Genomic DNA, 23,567 nt, shown 5'->3' on the forward strand with positions numbered 1-23,567 from the left:
GAGTAAAGTCTCAGTGCACTAAGTTCAAAAAATGAACTTTTAAGGTACTCATACACAAAATCTTCACATACCCCTGAAATAGCCTCATCTGAGTCAAATGGGGAGTATTTTTAAAAGATGCTAAGAGGAGACGGTAGTACATCCACATGGCTACTGCAGAAACCAAGAATACAGTACTCGTGAAGTTCTCTCTCTCTCTGATATTTCCCCTCATTCACTCTGATGGGAATTGTTCCTGTCCCTTTTTTAGTTATCTTGTTTTTAGCCTCTTCCGTTCTCAGCAAAACAGAACCTAATTTGATGGGAACCCAATTTCAAATATTCCTTGTTTAAATTTTCTCCAAAAGTCTAGTTGAATATTATATCCCTTTTGTTACAATTTAATAAAAGTAAACTTTAATATTAATTACTGTTATGTTTCATATACAGCTAATAAATATCCTTTGCCTGGCTCTCAAAAGTGTGAATATGCTTAATTTCAGTTTGATGATTTTAGCGTCTGTGTTCCTCAGAGAATATTGATCTGCTTACATAAATAGTTCTAAAATGAAATTAAATAATGAAATCTTATTTGAAATGAAATAATGCAATCTTAAAGCATACTTTTGATTATAATGCCATCTCCATAGGTTTTGTGTTAATCTTTATATCTTCTTTAAACACCCCCTTTCTTTTTTTTTCAAAGCGAAGGACAAGGTTGCCCTTTTGATAGGAAATATGAATTACCGGGAGCACCCCAAGCTCAAAGCTCCTTTGGTGGATGTGTACGAATTGACTAACTTACTGAGACAGCTGGACTTCAAAGTGGTTTCACTGTTGGATCTTACTGAATATGAGATGCGTAATGCTGTGGATGAGTTTTTACTCCTTTTGGACAAGGGAGTATATGGTAAGATATTTATAATGTTTGTTTTTACAATTATCCACTATTCCTTTCATTATACAAGTTAGGTTAAGAGTTGAAAATCAGATAAAGATAAGGTAAACATGTTGTTGAATGGAAGAGTTTTATTTTTCTTATTAAGATGATACATTTGATCTTCATTCCATCTGAATAACTAATTAGCTTCATGTCTTTACTTTTATGTTTCCTGTTTTGTCAAAACATATTTTTCTTACTAGAATTCTTACCTGTCTTTTGTGATTTTTTTTAATTGATAGAGCCACAGTATAATAAAACTTGATAACCACACAGCAAAATTTACATTCATATGTGTAAAATACTACAGTATGTGGGGTTTTCTTTGGGGGGGGGTAGCATAAAAGATTCTAGTAGAATGTATATTTTGTATGTTTCCTTTTCCTAACTATTGCATGGTCTTTTCTAGTCTTTTAGTGAGAACTAGATTTTAACAAGGAAATGTTGGTGGATGGGGCATATAAAAGTAATTTGTAAATTAAAGTTCTATACAGATATGCTTAGAAATGTACCTCTACAAAAATTCTAACCATAAATATTTAATGTTTTTTCCCCATTCTTTCACCTAAATATATTAACACTGCATATATGGTAAAGAATTTCAAAGGAGACAGAATGTGCTGTCACTAGCTAATCATTTATTTGGTGATTTATTTCTTTCAATATGGGAAGGCCAGCTGTTGAGCTCATCTGAACCGTGTTTTGCAGGATTGTGCTTCCATGACATTGTGCAATAACATCAGATTGCCAGGGAAGTGACATTTCCAGGCCTGTTGTTAGGCATGCAATGATAAACAAAAAGTACCGGTTTGGCTCCTGTATCTTTCCAGTTATTTTATTTTAATAATTTCTGAATTTACTCGTTATTTATAATTAGATTGATATGATAAGGCAAGTTTGGTCAGAATTTTTAATGGTTCTCAAAGTAGAATTTTTAATGGAACAAAAGCTTTTTTTTTTTTCCCCAAGATTTACCACACTGTTGTGTAAGGGATGGGGAAAAGTCTCAAAATCTTACTTAAATGAGTTTCCCTCTCTAAATAGTGAGGATTTAGAGAAAGAAAAATGAAGTTAACAAGGTAAACACCTCAAATGTGAGATTTCAGCTATTATGCTGATGTGTTAATAAAACTTTATTTATAAGTCTTATGGACTGATGACTAATGGGTGAATCCATCCATTTTTTTCTTATGAAAATATGAAAGAATATACAATGCAAATATGCCACCTTGGTAATTGGCTTATACAGGTTGAGCATTCCTAATCTGAAAATCCAAAGCCTAAAACTTCGTGAGTGCCAACATGATGCCACAAGTGGAAAATTTTACACCTTACGTCATGAGGGGTCGCAGTTAAAACTTTGTATCATGCACAAAATTATTTAAAATATTGTATAAAATTACCTTCAGGCTATGTGTATAAGATGTATATGAAACATAAATGAGGCTGGGCATGGTGGCTCATGCCTGTAATCTCAGCACTTTGGGAGGCCGAGGTGGGTGGATCACTTGAGCCCAGGAGTTTGAGACCAGCCTGGGCAACATGGCGAAACCCCATCTCTACTAAAAATACAAAAATTGGGCCGGATGCAGTGGCTTACGTCTGTAATCCCAGCACTTTGGGAGGCCGAGGCAGGCAGATCACCTGAGGTCAGGAGTTCGAGACCATCCTGTCCAACATGGTGAAATCCCATCTCTACTAAAAATGTATGGTGGCAGTCATCTGTAATCCCAGATAAGAGGCTGAGGCAGGAGAATGGTTTAAACCCGGGAGGTGAAGGTTGCAGTAAGCCGAGATCACGCCACTGCACTTCAGCCTGGATGACAGAGCAAGACTCCGTCTCAAAAAAAAAAAAAAGAATAAAATAAAATAAAAACACAAAAATTAGCTGGGCGTGGTGGTGCATGCCTATAATCCCAGCTAGTCAAGAGGCTGAGACACAAGAATCGCTTGAACCCAGGAGGCAGAGGTTGCAGTGAACCAAGATCACACCACTGTACTGCAGCCTAGGCGACAGAACGAGACTTGGAATCTTGGTCTCAAAAAAGAAAAGAAAAACATAAATGAGTTTCATGTTTAGACTTGGGTGGCATCCCCAAGATAACCTCATTATGTATATGTAAATATTCCAAAATCTGGAAAAAAAAAAATCTGAAACACTTCTGGTCCCAAGTCTTTCGGATAAAGGATACTCAACCTGTATTTTCAATCTGGCATCAGGGGTGTTGTTTGTTTTTATATTATACAATTGATCTCAGCTTTTAAGGTGCCTACGTGACATAAAAAGGAAAAGGCTTCCAAAACTTCACTAGAAGTGATGAGGTGTAAGGAAAAAATATTGATCAGTTTAGGTTTCTGTATTGGTGAAGTATTTAAAGATTAAGGGAATCATATGAAGAATTACTACCTTGGTTGTTTATTCTCATTTCTTATTGATATTTTCACTGTGGCTTTTAAGCCCTTTGTTTGGCTTTTAAAACCAAATCCTATGGCCAGGGCATGGCGGCTCACACCTGTAATCCCAGCACTTCGGGAGGCCAAGGCGGGCAGATCACCTAAGGTCAGGAGTTCGAGACCAGCCTGGCCAACATGGTGAAACCCCGTCTCTACTAAAAGTACAAAAATTAGCCCAGCGTGATGGTGGGCACCTGTAATCCCAGCTACTTGGGAAGCTGAGGCAGGAGAATCACTTGAACCTGGGAGGGGGAGGTTGCAGTGAGCCAAGATCATGCCACTGCACTCCAGCCTGGGCAACAAAGTGAGACTCCATCTCAAAATAACAAAAACAGATCCTTTAGTTGCCCCTGTGAAGTAGAGAACCAGAAATATTAAAAATTGTGACAAGACTGCAGTTTAGGCTGAAGCTTTGCCCCAATATAAAAACGTCATCTTGGAGTACAAAATAAAGAGGCATGTTAAAGCAAAATGTCAGCTTAAGAAAGCTAGAAAACTTTTAAATCCTACTGATTCGTGTCTTAACAGGGTGGCTGCATTATATTTTGAAGTATTGTGAATATTCCAAACATCAGACACATCTACACTAAATGTAAGTGTGGTAGAGGCTTGAGGGTTTAGGGCATATCATAAAGAAACCTTTAGTTTTCCTTTTGAACTATGCCTTTACTGCTAGTTGATATTACCAGGGGACTCAGTGCTTGAGGGCTGTGGGGGAAGAAGGAAGGCAGAGTCACAGGAATTTCAGCATGAACAGCTAGATACGGAGAACAGAGGAACTCGAGTTCATGCCCTTTTATATTATATTGCACGCAGGTTTGTAGAAGAAATAAAAGTTGCAATAGAACAGACAATAATTCAGTTTTAAACATATATAAACATAAAAAACAGGAACCAAAACCAGAAATAACTGTCCTTAAAAATACAAAAATACATGTCCTTAAAGATAAATAAGGAGAAAGATTTCTAGTTATGTTGTATAGCTGGCCAGGATAAAAAGTAACCCTTTGGCCTGAGATCTATCCCTGCATAGCCTTTCTGTGTTCATCGCTTGCTGCAGCTTAGTTGTGCTTTCGTGTAGAAGAATGGTAAAGGAGTCTTGTCGGAATATGGCAAAAGTGTTATTCGGCCTGCAGCGGAGCAGCTGTTCAGTTCACATAGCTCAGTGGTTAAGCAGTGGGCCTTAGCGTAGCTAGCCTGGGTTCAAAGCTTTGGCTTTCTGCTGACTAGCTGTGTGACTGTGGTTCTTTAACTTTTCTAAGCCAAAAGGAATCTACAAAATGGATAGAACTAAATTAATGAGGTTTACAGGATAAGATAAAATAATTATCCCTGTGCCTGGCACACTAAAAATGCTCAAAATATTGTACCTATTATTGTTGTTGTTTCCTGTCAATTTATTAAAGACATTCAAGCACTTTTTCATCTTTAGATTGGGGATTTGGACTAGGTAGCATTCTATTTCAGGCCTCAATGAGAGAAACCCAGCTTTAATCAGTTTCTGTGTATTAAGGGTCTACCTAAGGTTTTTGGGGGGTTTTGTTTTGGGTTTTTGTTTGTTTTGTTTTTTGATACGGAGTCTTGCTCTGTCGCCCAGGCTGGAGTGCGGTGGCGCAATCTCGGCTCACGGCAACCTCTGCCTCCTGGGTTCAAGCAGTTCTCCTGCCTGAGCCCCCAGAGTAGCTGGGATTACAGGCACATGCCACCAACGCCTGGCTAATTTTTTGTATTTTTAGTAGAGACAGGCTTTCACTGTGTTAGCCAGGATGGTCTCAGACGCTCTATCTCCTGACCTCGTGATCCACCCACCTTGGCCTCCCAAAAGGCCAGGCGTGAGCCACCGCACCCAGCCTGCCAAAGGTTTTTTGTTTTTTTTGTTTTTGTTTTTGTTTTTTTTTGAGGAAAAAAAGTCAGGGGGTTTAAAGCTGTAGTGTAGTAAAACAGTGAAAAGCCAGTGCACTGACATTTTACGTTGTCTGAGAGTCGAGTTACCTAAAAAGCCAGCAGTAGATTATAGAGACAGTATCATATAGCACAGTAGCGAGGCTGGCCTGCATCTGTATTTTGGTTCTGTCACTTACTAGGCATTTCAGTTTGGGTGAGCTTTTAAACCTCTTCATGTCTCAGTTTTCCCATCTGTAAAAGAGGGATGTTAATATTACCTACCTTGTTGTGAGGACTGTGTGAGGCAATGTAACTAGTGACCTTTCTTGGAACCGTGCCTGGCACATAGTAAGTGCCGTGTACGCCTGCTGGGGTGGCCGGTGTTGTGCTCATCAGCCGCTCACTGTGCTAAGTGGAGTGCATATTCAGTTGAGTGGAAAAGTTTTTCATTTAAATGATTATTTTCTCTGTAGACAAAAATAAATATCTGTGACTATATTCTTGAATCATCCTCCCAAGAAATAAAAAACTCCCTAAAGATCTAATTTGCAGAATTGTATTTCTAAGTACAATAAGTTCTTTGACATTTGTTTAAAAAATACCTATTTTCTTCTCTATCCTTGAGTAATGGGATGGTTAACTAAATAAATAAGCAGTACTAGAGATGGAATTTAAAAACAACAACAACAACGATTTGGGCCACACACGGTGGCTCACACCTATAATCCTAACAGTGGGAAGCTAAGGTGGGAGGGTTGCTTGAGCCCAGGAGTTTGAGACCAGCCTGGACAATATAGTGAGACCTCATCTCTACAAAAAATTTAAAAATTAGCCAGGCATGGTGGCACATGCCTGTGGTCCCAGCTACTTGGGAGGCTAAGGTGGGAGGATAGCTTGAGCCTGTGAGGTCGAAGCTGCAGTGAGCTGTGATCACACTGCTGCACTCCAGTATGGGCAACAGAGCAAGACCCTGTCTCAAATAAATAAATTTTTTAAAAAAATGATTTGGACTAGTTCATTTTACACAAAAGTACTTAATTCCCCTCAATATAATTTGGTTGCAGACTTTGATACAGAATAGTTACACTTTTCATAAGACATTTTGGGAAAGAGAAAAAATATTTTGGTGTTAAGTGCCTTAATTTCATTCAGCAGTTGCAGGGCTGGGCATGTGGCATTAATGTAACAGAACAACATTCAACTTTTCCCTGGATGAATGGAAGCTAAGCCTTCCCTCAGAGTTGTATCTTCACCCCAGTCAAGTCTTGCTGGAGCCAGACGTATTACCTGACATGAGGGAGGCAGCACCCAGGCCTGCTGTCAGTTGTCTCTAAGTAATACCAGTTGTTGAAATGGTACCATTTCTACTAAAAGTCAGACCCTTGAAAAGAGACCTCCAGATCTGACCCTGTCTTGATTGGTTTGCATTGTTAATTTAATGCAATTCAGTAAGTATTTACTGAGTTATTTTTGTTACATCTATAGTCCAGATGAAGGAGTATGCTCTGTGCTGAGGGAAATAATAGTGAATAAAGATCATGATCTGTCCTCCTAAGAAAATTATAGTCCCGGGCCGGGCACGGTGGCTCAACGCCTGTAATCCCAGCACTCTGGGAGGCCGAGGCAGGCAGATCACCTGAGGTCTGGAGTTTGAGACCAGCCTGACCAACATGGAGAAACCCTGTCCCTACTAAAAATACAAAATTGGCTGGGCATGGTGGCGTATGCCTGTAATCCCAGCTACCCGGGAGGCTGAGGCAGGAGAATCACTTGAACCCGGGAGGCGGAGGTTGCAGTGAGCCGAGATCACACCATTGCACTCCAGCCTGGGCAACAAGAGTGAAACTCCGTCTCAAAAAAAAAAAAAAAAGAAAAAATTATAGTCCTTTAATACAAGGAGAAAAAAACACTATGGAGTCAAAACATCAACTCTGTGATTTTAAGCAAATTATTTAATCTTTGTAATTTAATTTTCTCATCTATAAAATAAGGGCAGAAATCACTTAAAGTTGTTATATGGATTAAAATTAGATTGTGTATATGAAAGTCCTTTGAAAACCAAGAAAATGTTATACAGGTTGAGTATCTCTAATCTGAAAATCCCAAATCCAAAACACTCCTGGTCCCAAACATTTCAGATAAGAGCTACTCAGAGTGTGTAAATGTAAAAGATTAGTGTCATTATGATTTCTTATCAGAAAAACTAAGTAGACATAGGACTATACAATGTCAGGAAAAGCCAGTATGTGATTGTCAGAAAGTGCTGCTACAGCATTTCAAAGTAGGGAGAATTTGAAGTGTGTTAGAAAGCCACAAACCAGTTACCAGGTAGTAGTTACGAGGTGAATAACTTGCTAAGGATTCTGAACTTTGGAAATAACCCTTGAGGACTGGTTATGGTTTGGGTAGATAGAACGGCGATAGAGTAACTTGAGCAAAGTTGTGGACGTTAAAAATAAGTTAATCTTGCTCTTGAAGCAGTAGAGAGACTGATGGAAAATAAAGTTATATTTTGAATACTTGATGGAGGTGTATAAGTTGTACCCTTTTTAAAGTGTATAATTCGGTGATTTCAGTATCTTCACAAAGTGGGCATCAGTCACCACTACCTAACTTCAGAACATTTCCATCACCCCAAAAAGAAACCCCATATCCATTAACAGTCACTCCCATTCCTCCTTACCCCAGCCCCTGGCAACCACCAATCTATTTTCTGTTTCTATGGATTTGCCTATTCTGGACATTTCATATAAATGGAGTCACCCAATATGTGGCCTTTTGTGTCTGCCTTCTTTCACTTCGCATGTTTTCAAAGTTCATTCATATTTCATTCATATTCAAAGTTCACTAGAACTTCATTATTTTAGGGCTAGATAATATTCTATTATATGATTATATTTTGTTTATCCATTTATCATCTCATGGACATTTTTGGACATGATTAATAATACTGCTGTGAGCATTTGTGTACACATTCTTGTGTGGACGTAGTTTCCATTTCTCTTCGGTATGTACCTGGGAGTGAAATTCCTGGGTCATATGGTAATCTATATTTAACTTTTTGAGGAACTGCAAAACTCTTTCCAAAGTTCTTACACCATTTTACATTTGTGCCACCAGAAATGAACGAGGGTTCCAGTTTCTCTGCATCCTTGCCAACACTTGTTCTTGTCTGTCTTTTTTATTGTAGCCATCCTGGTGAGTTTAAAATGACTTGGATTTGCATTTCACTAGTGGCTAATGATGTTGAGCATCTTTTCATGTGCATATTTGCCACTCATATATCCTCTTTGGAGAAGCATCAGATCCTTTGCCTATTTTTAAATCAAGTCATTAGTCTTTTTTTTTTTTGAGATGGAGTCTTGCTCTGTTGCCCAGGCTGGAGTGCTAGTGGCACGATCTCAGCTTACTGCAACTTCTGCCTCCCAGGTTCAAGCGATTCTCCTGCCTTAGCCTCCCAAATAGCTGGGATTACAGGCTCCCACCACCACACTTGGCTGGATTTTTGTATTTTTAGTAGAAACGGGGTTTCACCATGTTGGCCAGGCTGGTCTTGAACTCCTGACCTCAGGTGATCCACCCACCTTGGCCTCCCAAAGTGCTGGGATTACAGGCTTGAGCCTCCGCGCCTGGCCGTCATTAGTCTTTTTATTGATGAGTGGAAGAGTTCTTTATTCTGGATACAAGCTGTCCTTATCAGATAAATGATTTGCAAATATTTTCTCCCGTTGTGAGGGTTGTCTTTTCACTTTACCTGATCTTCGTGGTTTATTGAATTAAATCGATTCTTTTGGTCATTATTTTTAAAACCCTCCCTATCTGTGCACTCCTTTTTAAAATTCCCTGTGTGTGCAGTTTTATTTTCATTCACAACAGTAATTTAGTTTTTTGCTAGGCTAGTCTCTTTTCTGTTAGCTTTCATTCCAGGTCCAATCCGTGTTTATTTCTGTTCTCCTGCCCATAATCTACCTCGCTCTCTCTCTGCCTTTCCAAATTTCTAGCCATTCCCTCTCTTAAGACCATCCCCTGTTGTTTCACTTCATACTGATATTCCTCTCTGTACTTTACTAATTTCATACGTACATGGTGGTTGTCCCACTAACATGATTTATGGCATTTAATTATGTGATGACTTTCATTGTTGCTTGATAACATAAACGTGTGAATCATGTGTGAATTCATGTATGGAGATACATGAATCTCCTGATCTCCTGCTTAGAGGTCAGGAACTTTGTCTTTGTCCTTCTTTTTCGTTTCTCTCTGTGCCTACATGATAACTTCCAGTGCACACATGAGCTGTAGTCTAAACCCACAGTTGAAAATGGGTATATCCATTTTCTCATTTTAGCTGAAACGTATTTGAAAGAACCATTTTTCTCATTTTAATCGAAATTCAAAAAAAGCAGACAACCTGGATTTTGTCCTGTAGGACCACATGAAGCAAATTGTCTTTAATTCTCAAAGCCGCATTCTCTGCTAGGACTCGGGGCCATAATTACAATGGATTAGCTACTTTTGGTTCCGTGTCTAAATGGCTTTTACTATTTGCTTTAAAATACCCTGTAAAGAAATCATTAAATCCAGAATATTGAGAGAGCAAAATCAGTGGGCTCCAGAGATTGCAAGCAGAGGGGAGGACATCTTCAAAAGTGTTTCGTCCAGTATTTTTATGAAGAAGTTCAGACTGATATCTTTGTTGTTTTTTAAAGCCAAAACAAATTTCAAGAAAACATTGAGTTGTTTGGGTTAGTTTTTATAGTATCACTTCTCAGTAAGGAAATATGATTCATCTGCTGAGTCCTAAAACTATCCCAAATTTTAGATTATTGAGTCAAAAGATTCTAGATGGAAGATTGATATTTATATCTCATAGCAAAAAGAAAAAATAGCAATCTGTGAAGTCAGATTTCCCATCTCTGATTATAAAACTGTATTTATATTTTAATAACCCTTAACTGTTTATGGTAATACCTGCAGTTTCTTGACTTCATATTGCAGTTGCTATTCATCTGAATTGTGTTTGTTCATCTGTTAAATACTTACTAAGCTCCTGCTCTATGCCAGGAACACACAAATAAATAAATGTAAGACTATCTCTGCCCTAACAGAACTCCTAGCTTCACGGAGGAGACAAATGAGTCAGGAGAGAAATCCTAGCTGCATTCTTTTTTATATATCGTAACATAAAATTGTATTTTATATTATACTATTGGTTACAAATATATTACTTTTATAAATTAGGATATACTTCAGACAGCATTTCGATATTGTCTTAAAATGCAAATTTTAAGTGCAGACTGTTGGTAATTTATTTATTTATTTTTTTTTTTTTGAGACGGAGTTTTGCTCTGTCACCCAGGCTGGAGTACAGTGGCATGATCTCGGCTTACAGCAATCTCCACCTCCAAGGTTCAAGTGATTCTCCTGCCTCAGTCTCCCAAGTAGCTGGGATTACAGGTGCCCACCACCACGCCCAGCCAATTTTTGTATTTTTAGGAGAGATGGGGTTTCACCACGTTGGCCAGGCTGGTTTCGAACCCCTGACCTCAAGTGATCTGCCTGCCTCGGCCTCCCAAAGTGCTGGGATTATAGGTGTGAGCCGTCATGCCTGGCCTGTTGCCAATAATTTTAAATGCAAAATAACATTGTCTATATTTATAATTGGGTATTTCTTACATATGCTCACATCAACTTGAAGAAAATTAAAGTCAAGGTTTTTCTACAAAAAGTTATGCAGTCTGTATGTTCAGAGTGCATTTAGAATTGACATCTACCTCTCTCTTATTTTTCCTCTTTTCAGGGTTATTATATTATGCAGGACATGGTTATGAAAATTTTGGGAACAGCTTCATGGTCCCCGTTGATGCTCCAAATCCGTATAGGTCTGAAAATTGTCTGTGTGTACAAAATATACTGAAATTGATGCAAGAAAAAGAAACTGGACTTAATGTGTTCTTATTGGATATGTGTAGGAAAAGGTAAATTTTCTAATCTTTATTAAAGAATTGTTGGAGTTAAATATCAACCATGACAAACTAGAGAAACCTGTGAAATGCTAAAAGCCATTTGCGTTTGTGAATTTTAGTTTATACATTGAAACTGGAAGAACAAAACTAGAGGAAAATATATTTACTCCATGTATATCTAATTATTTTAACCTTTCATATTTGCTATAGAACACAAATGAAGAACTAAAGGGCATGGGCATTTACTCACACTACAGGGGATTCAACTCTCCAGAATGCCTTTAGATGACTTTAATAATCACTATAGTTATTCCCTCAGGAATTAACAAAACCAACACCCATGGAGTTGGGATCTCTGCTCACTAGTCAGTCCTGGTCTTCCAGACATGGAATGAGTAGCCGGAGCAGATGTTTGGAGGTTTGGATCCCATTTGTCTGCCGTTGCCTTTCTAAGGACTAGAACCAATGACTATTCCTCTAGATTTACTATTTTTTGCTTGCTCAGCATTTACCAATCAAAATCCAATGCCAGAGTTCAAATGCAACTCTAGTTTTAAAGCTAACAAGGAGTTAGTGGGTTATTTTGGGTAGATATGTAGCTACCTAGATGAAAAATTTTGAATCTATAATTTTAAATTATGTATTCTAAAAAACTGTTGTATTTTCTCATTATTTATACCCTTTTAAGAATGCTCTTTAACTTTTCATATTTCTATCTGCCCTTCTCTGCCTCCCTTAAATAGAAATGACTACGATGATACCATTCCAATCTTGGATGCACTAAAAGTCACCGCCAATATTGTGTTTGGATATGCCACGTAAGAACATTTGATGTTTACGTTGAAGTTTCCTTTATTGTTTGATGTCTTTTTGTTTTTGCTTTTTAGGAGCAGGGGTCTTAACTCTGTCAGCCAGGCTGGAGTGCAGAGGCGCCATCATAGCTCACTGCTCCTGGGCTCAAGCGATCCTCCTGCCTCAGCCTTCTGAGTCGCTGGGATTACAGGCATGTGCCACTGTGCCTGGCTCCTGAGGGTTTTTTGATTATAGATTAGAGGCCTAGAAAATACCTATAGACATGTAGGCATAAATTTACCTCCTTGATATTCTGCGTAGAAAATTTTAAATGATCGACTTTAGCATTCCATATCATGGTATCTTAATTATTAAGCCCAAATTGGGCATGTAATTCCTGCTTAAAGATTAACTCTTTAATTATCAATGTCATGTGAGAGGCAGAAGAGAAAATGAAGCTTATTGGTGTATACAGAAGTCCCATGTGGCAAGTGTTTGCTTTTCTAACATTTTCTTTTTAAAAAATCATTTTTATTGGATATTGACAAGTTATAATTGTATGTATTTATGGGATACAAAGATATGCTATGATGTACGTATTTAATGTGGAATGATTGAATCAAGATAATTCACATATCACCTCAAATACTTATCTTTTTTCCTAACTGAAACATTGTACCCTGTGACTAACAGTCCCCACGCTGTCCCCACGCTGTCCCCACCCCCCCCAGCCTCTGGTAACCACCATTCTGCTGGGTGCTTCTCTGAGTTCATTTTTATTAGCATCCACATATAAGTGAGAACATACAGTATTTGCCTTTCTGTGCCTGGCTTAACTTCTTTTTCTATTTTTAAGGTGTCAAGGAGCAGAAGCTTTTGAAATCCAGCATTCTGGATTGGCAAATGGAATCTTTATGAAATTTTTAAAAGACAGATTATTAGAAGATAAGAAAATCACTGTGTTACTGGATGAAGTTGCAGAAGGTAAAATAAAAAATAAAGAGAAAAGTACTCAGAAAAAGGAGAGCAGGGGAGACACACCTATTCAGGGTTCCCTCTCTGGTGATTGTTTTATTCTTATTATGTGGGTTTGGAATTAGTATCTACTTTATAAAACAATTTTTATATGAATATAACGTTCAGCAACACTTCTACTATTTAATGTCATCTTTCCTTCCCTTTTGACCTAGCCCTCCACCATCTGTGCAGCATTACTCAGACTACAAGGCTAAGCCTCGGCACAGTCATTAATAAAGTTGAATTCTCAGAGCTCTACTTTGCTTCTATGCCCAGTGCCTTGATACTGGCAAATCTCCCTATTTGAGGGTGGGTGGGTGGCATGGAGGGGTGGTGGGGAATTGTCCAGTGAGCAGTCTCTCCCAGGATGGGAGAGAGAAAACTTTACAGAAATTTTTAGACACTGCTGGGAAAAGCTGAGTTCATTTTTTTCCCTGATGAACTTAGTAGTTTTTAAATCCTGATTTAAGGATGTGATCCTAGGGGGTCTAATGCCACATCTTCCATTTCTATCTGTTCTCCCTGCCTGCTGGTATAATGCTGTGCATATGTCAGATGCTGAACAAGTACCTATTATTTCAGTAGATTGCACTGTGTGTTTTGAAAAAACATTTTATAAGCCATAGCAAAAAGAAGGTAACTTGGCCAGGCATGGTGGCTCAAGCCTGTAATCCCAGCACTTTGGGAAGCTGAGACAGGAGGATCACTTAAGGCCAGGAGTTCAAGACCAGCCTTCACAACATAGCGAGACCCTGTCTTCAAAATAAAAAATAAAAATAAAGAAATTATTTTACAAACTAGCACCACTAGAAAATGGAGTTTCATGGATGTTCCAGTGATGGCAGTTTGGGTATAAGGTGTTTGACCAACTGTCAGCCATATTTATTTTGATGTTTTTATCTGTGTAGCTATTTTAGATCACTTGACTTAGCCACTTTTCCATTTAACATAACCAGCCAGGGCTTTGGACTTCCTGCCACCCTCCCGCTTCATCCAGAGAAGTTCCACTTTTATTTGTTTTCTACATTAGGCTTCTTCTGAAGCTTACATTTGAAGGAAAGGCTCTGCTGCTTTAAAAAAAAAAAAAAAGAAAGCAAGAAAACCTTTGGATTATGTCAGTTATATTCAAACTGAGATCCAGTAAGGTGCTCCAGAAACTCTAGTGTTTTATTTCAATTTCATTTTTAAGTACATTTTAACTATTTTAAAACTTAATAAAAAGCACCATGCTCACTCACATATGATATTTACCAAATTGTCATAGCAATGAATGGCATCCTGATATGTGCTGTGAGGATATTTGAACTTCTTATAAACATCTTAGACAGTTTTGCTTTTCGCTGATCTTTTTCAGTCCTACCATGTCTGCTTAACCAGAATTGCCCAGGCAGGAAGACCCTGTAGTGTACATGGAGCACACTCAGCTCAGTGCCGTGCACATTGTGCCCTTCGTGGGTAACGGCCCACTCATTGTACAAAATAAGTAAAGGCCTAATAGTATCATGATAAATAATACAGTTAAATCTAGCCCTTATTTTGAGTTTTGGATGCTTTGTGTCTGACCCCTGTCTTAGTAGTAAAGAGCAAAAGTAGTTGTATGAAATTTTTCACAAGTCATCCAATTTTGAAACAAAACTTTGCTGTTTCTCCCTTTGGATCTTCCAGATTACTTAATTGAAACTTATTCCATGGCTGGGCATGGTGGCTCACACCTGTAATCCCAGCACTTTGGGAGGCTGAGGTAGGAGGATTGCTTGAGCCCAGGAATTCAAGACCAGTCTGGGCAACACAGCAAGACCCCATCTCAATTTAAAAAAAAAATTATTTGGGGCCAGGTACAGTGGCTCATGCCTGTCATCCCAGCATTTGGGGAGGCTGAGGCAGGAGGATCACTTGAACACAGAAGTTTGAGACCAACCTAGGCAACACTGTCAGACCCCCCATCTCTATAAAAATTTAAAAAATTAGCCAGGCATTACGGTGTGCACCTGCAGTGCCAGCTACTCGCGAGACTTAGGTGGGAGGATTGCCCGAGCCTGGGAGTTTGAGACTGTAGTAAGTATGATCACACCACTGCTCTCCAGCATGTGTGACAGAGCGAGCCCTGTCTCAAAAAAAAAAAATTCCAGAGGGAGAAAAGTATTCAGAGATTATAAGCCAAGCAGTTGAAGCCAAGCAGTTGAAGGGGAAAATAAACATGTTACCAATTTCTTTTTTAATTTTTTGGTTTCTTTGTGTGAGACAGTCTCTGTCGCGCAGGCTAGAGTGCAGTGGCATGATCTTGGCTTACTGCAACGTCCACCTCCCAGGTTCAAGTGATTCTCTTGCCGCAGCCTCCCAAGTAGCTGGGACTAAAGGCACGCACCACCATGTCTGGCTAATTTTTGTATTTTTGGTAGAGATAGGGTTTCACCATGTTGGCCAGGCCTGTCTTGAACTCCTGGCCTCAAGTGATCCACCGGCCTCAGCCTCCCAAAGTTCTGGGATTACAGACGTGAGCCACCACGCCCGGCCCACCTTACCAATTTCAACTGTGTGCAAGGAAAACAAAATATGAGGTAAATTGGTTGTTATAATGCTACAGCCATCAATCTATAACGCGACTTTTATTTTTGTACTATTCAGGACAGCATTATTATTATAAGTGTTGAACATACTACTGAGGGTTTTCATTGTGAGTAGATGTTCGATATGAATATAGGACCTTGAAGTAACCTACATCTAATTATAGGACCCCTCTTTTCCCTTCCCCCACTCCATGATAACTACCATTCTAAACTTATTCCTTTTTCATTTTACATAGTTTTATTGAGTTTATATATACCCAAAAAAGTATGCGTAGTTTTGTTTTTAACTTCATAAAAAGGTATTATGCTCTATGTAGTCTTTTGGGACTAGATTTTTTTAGTTAATATTATGTTGCTAAGATTGATCCATATTGTTGCATGACTGTAGTTTTTAACTGCTATGTAATATTCTGTTATGCAAACATACTACAGTTTTTTTCAACTACTCTCCTGTGTTGGTGAGCATTTGAGTTAGTTGTAGGTTTTTGCTATGTTAACAGTGCTATCAATCATTAACAGTCTTGTATATGTCTCCTGGAATATGTATGCATGAATTTCTTTGCAGTGTAATTCTACAACTTGGAATTGCTGGGTCATAGGGTGTGACAGTATTCCATTTTAAGAGAGAATGCCAGACAGTTTTGTAAAGTGGTTGCCGAGTCTACACTTACCCTGCTCCCCACGGCCAGCAAGGGATAATGTGAATCTGTACTCTCTCCATCACTTGATAGTCAGACTTTTTTATTTTTGCCAAATGTTAAATAGTATCTCATGTGATATTGAACATTGTTCATATTTTTAATAGCTATATGTATATCTTATGTGAAACATATTTTTATGTCATTTGTGCATTCTTCTGTGTGTGTGTGTGTGTGGTTTTTTTTTGGCTTATTGATTTAGAGGAATGTTGTATGTGTTCTTGATATAATACTAGCGAGGACCGCTAAGACACTATTGAATAGGTAGTTGTGGGCATCCTTGTCTTGTTTCTGACTTTAAAGGAAGTACTGCTAATGTTTTCACATTTAGAATAATATTGTAAGTTTTTTTATTAACACTCTATCAGGTTAAGGAAGTTCTCTTAATTTTTTTGAAAATTTTTATTATGAATAAATGAACAAGATTAAATGGTTTTTCTGCAGCTATGAAGAAGAAAATATGATGTTTCTTTTCTTTCAATTTCTTAATATGGTGAGTTAAATTTATAGATAGTCTACCATTAATCCAACTTGAGATAAATCGCTTTCGTTGGGATGTATATTTTTAATACACTACTAGATTTAATTTGCCATCATTCTGTTTAGAATTTTCATATCTATATTCATATGGGAAATGGGCCTGTAATTTTACTTTCTTATAGTATTTGGTTTAATTTTATGAGAAAATAAAATTAGTATTTAGTGGTATCAGTGTTATCAGTATCAGTGGCATACAGAGTATCAGTGTTATCTGATAGAATGTAGTGTAGGCCTTGTGGAATGAGATGGAGGTTGTGATGGTTGATTTTATGTCAACTTTTGCCAGGCCTCAGTGCCAAGATATTTAGCCCAGCATTATTCAAGATGTTTCTAGGTGATGGATCCAACATTATTCTGGGTAAGATTAAAGTTTAAATTGATGGACTTTCAGTAAAGTAGATTGCTCTCCATAATGTGAATGGGCCTCATTCAGTTAGCTGAAGGCCTTAATGGAGCAAAGACTGACCTCCCACAAGCATGGAGTTTGCCAGCAGCCCGCCTCTGGGGCTCAAACTACAACTCTCCTCTGCATCCCCAGCCTGCCTGCCTGCAGGTTTCAGACTTGCACCGCCACAATTCATAAACCAATACCTTAAGTCAGTCCCTTCTTCTCACTGTCCCTCTATGTACACACACACACACACACGTGTACGCATGCGCACATCTTGTTGGTACTGCTTCTCTGGAGAATTCTAATACAGAAGAAGTACACCCTGTTGTTTACTGGGAACTTTTGTATAAATTATGATCTGTTCCCTAATGTTTATGGTAGAACTTGCCTATAAACCAACCTGGGATTGGTATTTTTTTGGTAGAAGATTTTTAACCACTGGTTCAATATCTTGAATACTTCTTGTACCATATAGGCTTTTCATTTCTTGAGTCAATTTTGATAAGTTATATTTTCCTAGGAATTTGGGCAGTTTTCAAATTTGTTGTCATTTAGTTGCTCATATTTCTAATAGTATTCTTTAATCTCTGCCTTATCCGTAGTTATATATCCGTTTTTATCAGTATTACTTGTACCTACTTTCCTTTTTTATTTATTGCCAGGTTTTGCCAATTGTGCTATTTCACTTTGAAGAACCAATCTTTGACTCTGTTGATTTCTTCTACTTTTTCATTGTTTTCTACATCATTAACTTCTGCTGTTTATTTATGTCTTGCCTTGCATTTATTATTTCTTTTTCTAACATAATCGTAGTTCATTCACTTTTAGCCTATTTTTTCCAATTTAAGTTTCTAAGGCTTTACATTTCTCTTAAAACATCACTTTCATCACACATCCTATAAGTTTAGGGATTTTTTTAGTTTACTTTTTTTTCTTTGACCTTTAAGTTATATAATATTATCTTTAATTTTCAAATGTGGCAGGAATTTTCATTTCACTTTTTGCTTTTTATTTCTACCTTAATTGCTTTGTGATCGAATAATAGTCTGTCTAATTGCTATGCTTTGAAATTTGTGGAGGTTTTCATTATGGCCAAGTAAAAGATGAAATTTTGTAAATTTTGCATGTGTACTTGAGAAAAATGGATATTTTTATAGTAACTGGTTGCAGAACTCTATGCCCATTAGGTTTGACGTATTAATTTTTATTGTTTTGTTCAGTTCTATATTTCTGATTGTCTCTTTGATCAATAATTGAGATGTTGAAATCTCTCAATTTACCAAATTTTCTTGTAGTTCTAGCACTTTTTACTTCATATATAGTGACTATTTTTGTGTTTTAAATGTTTATATTTTCTTATTGAACCTTTATCATTATGTAGTGATGCCTCCATTTCAAATGCGTTTTCTCTTTTTGTATCATACTAATAGAGCCACACCAACTTCCTTTTTGTTGACCTAATATGCTATTTTTTACACTTTTACTTTCCTACTCTTCACCCCTAGGCTAGCCTGCTTCTCTACACTTTTACTTTCAAACATTTCATGTCATTCTGCTTTGCTGTAGCTTTTGGAGGCACCATATAACAGATTGTTTAAAATCCAATCTGATAATCTTGGTCTTTTAATGAGAAAATTTAGTTAATTTACATTTGTTATTTTTTGTACCTGTTTTAACCATCTAATTTTTTGATTTGGCTCATTTTCTTATCTTTTTTTAAAAAATTGTATTTATATCTTTTCTTCTCTAACAAATAATAATTTTAATGTACTCCTACAATACTTGGTATCTCCTTTTAACCCCCAACATGTTGATTTAACTTAGACTTAGTTCTGGATCACTATATAATTTTGTCTCTTTTTTTAAAAAAAGAACCTTACTATTGTTAATTTATAACATAGTAGACAGAAGTAGGATAAACTATAACTTAAATAATATACTTCTAAATTTAAATTGATGTGTATCCATATACATTAGTCTATCTAAAACATGTTGAATGAAAATGGCGCATTACAAAGACATACATAGAACATTTTTGTTGAATTCAAAAACCTAAAACATTGGCATATACTATTTATGAACACTTACACATGAGTAAAAATTAAAACATGCCTGATATGTCTGGCACATAATAGGTGCTCAGGAAATATTTGTTGAGTGAATAAATGATACTGAGAATATAACCTGATAATGTAGGATAGTTCTTAGCCTAAATATTTAAAATATAAGAATTGGTGGTCTTAAAAATAATACTTATTTTCATATCTTTTAGATATGGGTAAGTGTCACCTTACCAAAGGCAAACAGGCTCTAGAAATTCGAAGCAGTTTATCTGAGAAGAGAGCACTTACTGATCCAATACAGGGAACAGAATATTCTGCTGAATCTCTTGTGCGGAATCTACAGTGGGCCAAGGCTCATGGTACGGTAAAGCCTATTTTTTGTTAGATCTACAATATACTTACGTTAAATCATAAAGTTTCTTCTGAATAAATAACTTTCCTCCCGGTTTTACAGTGAAAATATTTTGGCCTACTAGGCAAATCTCAAACCAAACAAATATTTCAATTATGGATATTACACTGGTTTATTTCATTTAGAAATATCAAATTATTTAGCCCATTATTGTCACTATTGGTAAAATTTAAATGACCATTTAAAAATAGGTTGAGTTTCCATTTGTCTGATACACAATCCGTCTGATACACAATCCTTTAGATTCTCCTATATTGTGACCTGTCGAAAATCATGGATTGGGTTCTGATCCAGTCTCTACCACTCTATGAACATGTTATCTATAACATGTAAATAAGAACTGGTACCTGCTTCAGGCTGGGTGTGGTCGCTCACGCCTGTAATCCTAGCACTTTGGGAGGCCAAGGCAGGTAGATCACCTGAGGTCAGGAGTTAGAGACCAGCCTGGACAACATGGCAAAACCTCGTCTCTACTAAAAATACAAAAAGTTAGCGGGGTGTGGTGGTGCGTGCCTATAATCCCAACTACTAGGGTGGCTGAGGCAAGAGAATCTCTTGAACCTGAGAGGTGGAGGTTGCAGTGCAGTGAGCAGAGATTGTCCCACTGCACTCCAGTCTGGGTGACAGAGCGAGACTCTGTCTCGAAAAGAAAAAAAAATAGTACCTGCCTCATAGGTTATTGGGATTGAATGAGTGCGTAGGTAGAAATGAGCATGGCACTCGACAAGTCCTCTGTACTCATATAACTGAGCATCCTCTCTTGGACACTTGATCAGTAAGTTGAGTGATCAGCAGAGAAGATGACGTGAAAATCAATCTGTAGCTTAATTACCTTTTGGTAATTGTGTATGGTTTAATGAAAAAATAAGTTTAAATTACCAATTGAAATAATTTTGGATTTTCTGAGTCCAAGTGTCTATTCTGTGAGTCTCTTACAGATAATTGAAAAATAATTGTATTTAATGAATAAATACAATGAAAAAAATAAAATATCTTTATTTTCATAAATAATAATTTTTGTTCTTGGCCAGGTGTGGTGGCTCACACCTGTAATCCCAGCACTTTGGGAGGCCAAGGTGGGTAGATCACCTGAGGTCAGGGGTTCAAGACCAGCCTGGCCAAGATGGTGAAACTCCATCTCTACTAAAAATACAAAAAATTAGCTGGTCATGGTGGCAGGTGCCTGTAATCCCAGCTACTCTGGAGGCTGAGCCAGGAGAATCACTTGAACCTGGGAGTCGGAGTTTGCAGTAAGCTGAGGTCACACCATTGCACTCCAGCCTGGGCAACAAGAGCAAAACTCAGTCTCAAAAAAAGAATTTATTCTCTAATACATATTTTTAAAAACTCAGTCTCCAAAAAAGAATTTATTCTCTAATACATATTTTTAGTAAATTAACATAATAAAGCACATTAAAATGTAAAATGCTATAAATATCTTACCATTCCAGATAACTGGATAAGTAATTGAATGTCTTTTCTCTAAAAAAGATCTAAACAACAAATAGCAAAATTACAGTGGTAAAGATCAACAATAAACGAAACTTCATAAAACAAAATGAAAAGGTCATATAGAAAATATTTGTAACAAATAAGAGAAAAAAAATTAAGACCCTCCTCAGTATCAGGTATCAGTAAACAAGCAAATGATGCAAATTCAACAATCCACACTGCTGGAAGTATAGAGAAAAAATTTTTAAATGGCTAATGTAAGTAATTAAGGAATAATTAAAACTGATGGTATCTTTCTGCTTTTTAATACCATCAAGTAGACAAATGTTTTAAAAATTAATACTCTGTTTTGGACATGTTATGCTGAAACTTTATATTCCATGCAAATTGAAAATAATTTGTCCCATATGTAAAGGAACAATCACATAGCTTTATCTAACAATGTTAAAGCATTACATATATATAAATATTAACTATGATAGAAAAACAATAAAACCCAGAGGTATTATAAATATTCAAGAGTTAACAGAATGGTTAAAGGTAACAAACTATAATGTGGCTGTTCAGTGACATTGTGCTTTATTAAAAATTCTGGTAATATAAATTGAGGCAACAGTGAAAATTTATCTACAATTGTATGCGTATTTTTGATTGCCACAATAAAAATTATATATACAGTTGGATAAGAACTGTAAACAAATGGTAAATGAAAGATTTTGTTTGGCCAGCAGAATATTGAGCATTATTTTTTAAATTGTATGTGTTTAAACAATGTAAATCATGTTTTTAAGCAAAAGAAATGCTAACTATATTCTCCTCCATAAATATTTGCCTCTTATCATCAGAAAACCTACCAAAGTTATTCTTATTGTTCTTTTTCAGAACTTCCAGAAAGTATGTGTCTTAAGTTTGACTGTGGTGTTCAGATTCAATTAGGATTTGCAGCTGAGTTTTCCAATGTCATGATCATCTATACAAGTATAGTTTACAAACCACCGGAGATAATAATGTGTGATGCCTATGTTACCGATTTTCCACTTGTGAGTCTCTTCTTTTATTTAAAATACAGTGATATATTCTCACTTATTAAAGACTAAATTTTTTAAAATTTAAAGTTGATGGTAAATATAAATATATATATTTATGTATAAGTGTATATATTTATAGTTTAGTAACACTGATCATAATATTTACTAATTGCCAAAATACCTTAAGTTTATGAGATTTAGAAATGTCTAAAGTTCACTCAGGAAGGATGCCTCTAATTTCTTATATCCTAAACAGGAGAGCCAATGTGAAGGAATAAAATGTGCTATAAATATGTCAAGAATAATTTCCTTTTAAACAGTTATAACTTATATTGGAAACAGTAGTTTTTAAGTCTTGTTAAGGTATGGTCATATGCTGGAATAATAGAAATCTAGTTCTGCTCTTTTCAAACATTTAGGTTTGATAGTTATTTTATGTTGGTCTAAAGAAGCCAGTAAATAGTAACCCCTCTTTCCTACATTAGTGTGACAAACTGAGAAGCAAGCAAGGAGTAAGACAAGCAGAAACCCAAAATACCACTTTGATTACTGATAGAGGCTTTGTGGAGGATATTGCTTCATGTCAGAGTAAACGGTCTAGCACCAAACCCCAGAATTGAGTGGCCACCCCACACCTCCAGTCTCAGCAGTACGGAGCCCAGATAGGCTTCCTGAGGTACTGAGCAAGCTGGGGGCCTGTGGGTTTCTCACTGGAGCAGCAGAACCCTCTTACTCTTGGCCATTGGGTTGGCTCTAAAAGAAGAAAAAGGAAAAGGCTGTTTATTTATCCTTCTTAAATATTCTAATCATATAAATTTCCCTGCACCTTCCCAAAAGTGATGATTAAGAGGAGAGAATCCAGGAGGCAAACACTAATGGGGCGCTCTCTGCTTAAGAGGAAACTTGAGTAGCTCAAGAAGCATTTCTAGGAATCATTTGAAAGGAAGCTCTTTCAGAGCTCACTTTACTTTTTAAATGGCTTAGTACAGAATTGAGAATTCCTATTATAACCATAGATTGTTGTTTTCATTGTTTAGTCCTGGATAATTTTGGGATTACCAAAATTCACGAGAGCCCAAAATTCATGAGAGGACAATATCAGTTAAGATGTCTTATGTACTAGATTATATTGTGGCTTTCATTGATTTCATTATTAACAGTCCCTAATTTTTTTTTTTTTTTTACAGGATCTAGATATTGATCCAAAAGATGCAAATAAAGGCACACCTGAAGAAACCGGCAGCTACTTGGTATCAAAGGATCTTCCCAAGCATTGCCTCTATACCAGACTCAGTTCACTGCAAAAATTAAAGGTTACTACCTTTTCTGTTTATAGCTACTAAGGGAAAACTTTATGAAACTGGAAACTTATTTTGGCATAGAC

The 23,567-nt window shown here is 36.9% G+C and overlaps 1 protein-coding gene across 7 annotated transcripts in view; it reads left to right on the forward strand.

Moving 5' to 3' along the window:
* Positions 1–23,567, forward strand: part of MALT1 (MALT1 paracaspase) — a 76,834-nt gene that overhangs the window by 51,046 nt on the left and 2,221 nt on the right. For all 7 annotated transcript variants that reach the window (XR_010131248.1, XM_055368230.2, XM_019014170.4 and 4 more), the window contains 7 exons: positions 686–889; positions 11,058–11,235; positions 11,967–12,041; positions 12,872–12,999; positions 19,501–19,650; positions 22,038–22,195; positions 23,371–23,496. Coding sequence is in view for 6 of the 7 variants with exons in the window: in XM_055368230.2 (XP_055224205.1) it covers positions 686–889; positions 11,058–11,235; positions 11,967–12,041; positions 12,872–12,999; positions 19,501–19,650; positions 22,038–22,195; positions 23,371–23,496 (1,019 nt within the window). In the remaining variant the exon portion in view is untranslated. The remainder of the gene's footprint in view (positions 1–685; positions 890–11,057; positions 11,236–11,966; positions 12,042–12,871; positions 13,000–19,500; positions 19,651–22,037; positions 22,196–23,370; positions 23,497–23,567) is intronic.

Source organism: Gorilla gorilla, chromosome 17, assembly GCF_029281585.2.
Source record: "Gorilla gorilla gorilla isolate KB3781 chromosome 17, NHGRI_mGorGor1-v2.1_pri, whole genome shotgun sequence".
Lineage (NCBI taxonomy): Eukaryota > Metazoa > Chordata > Mammalia > Primates > Hominidae > Gorilla > Gorilla gorilla.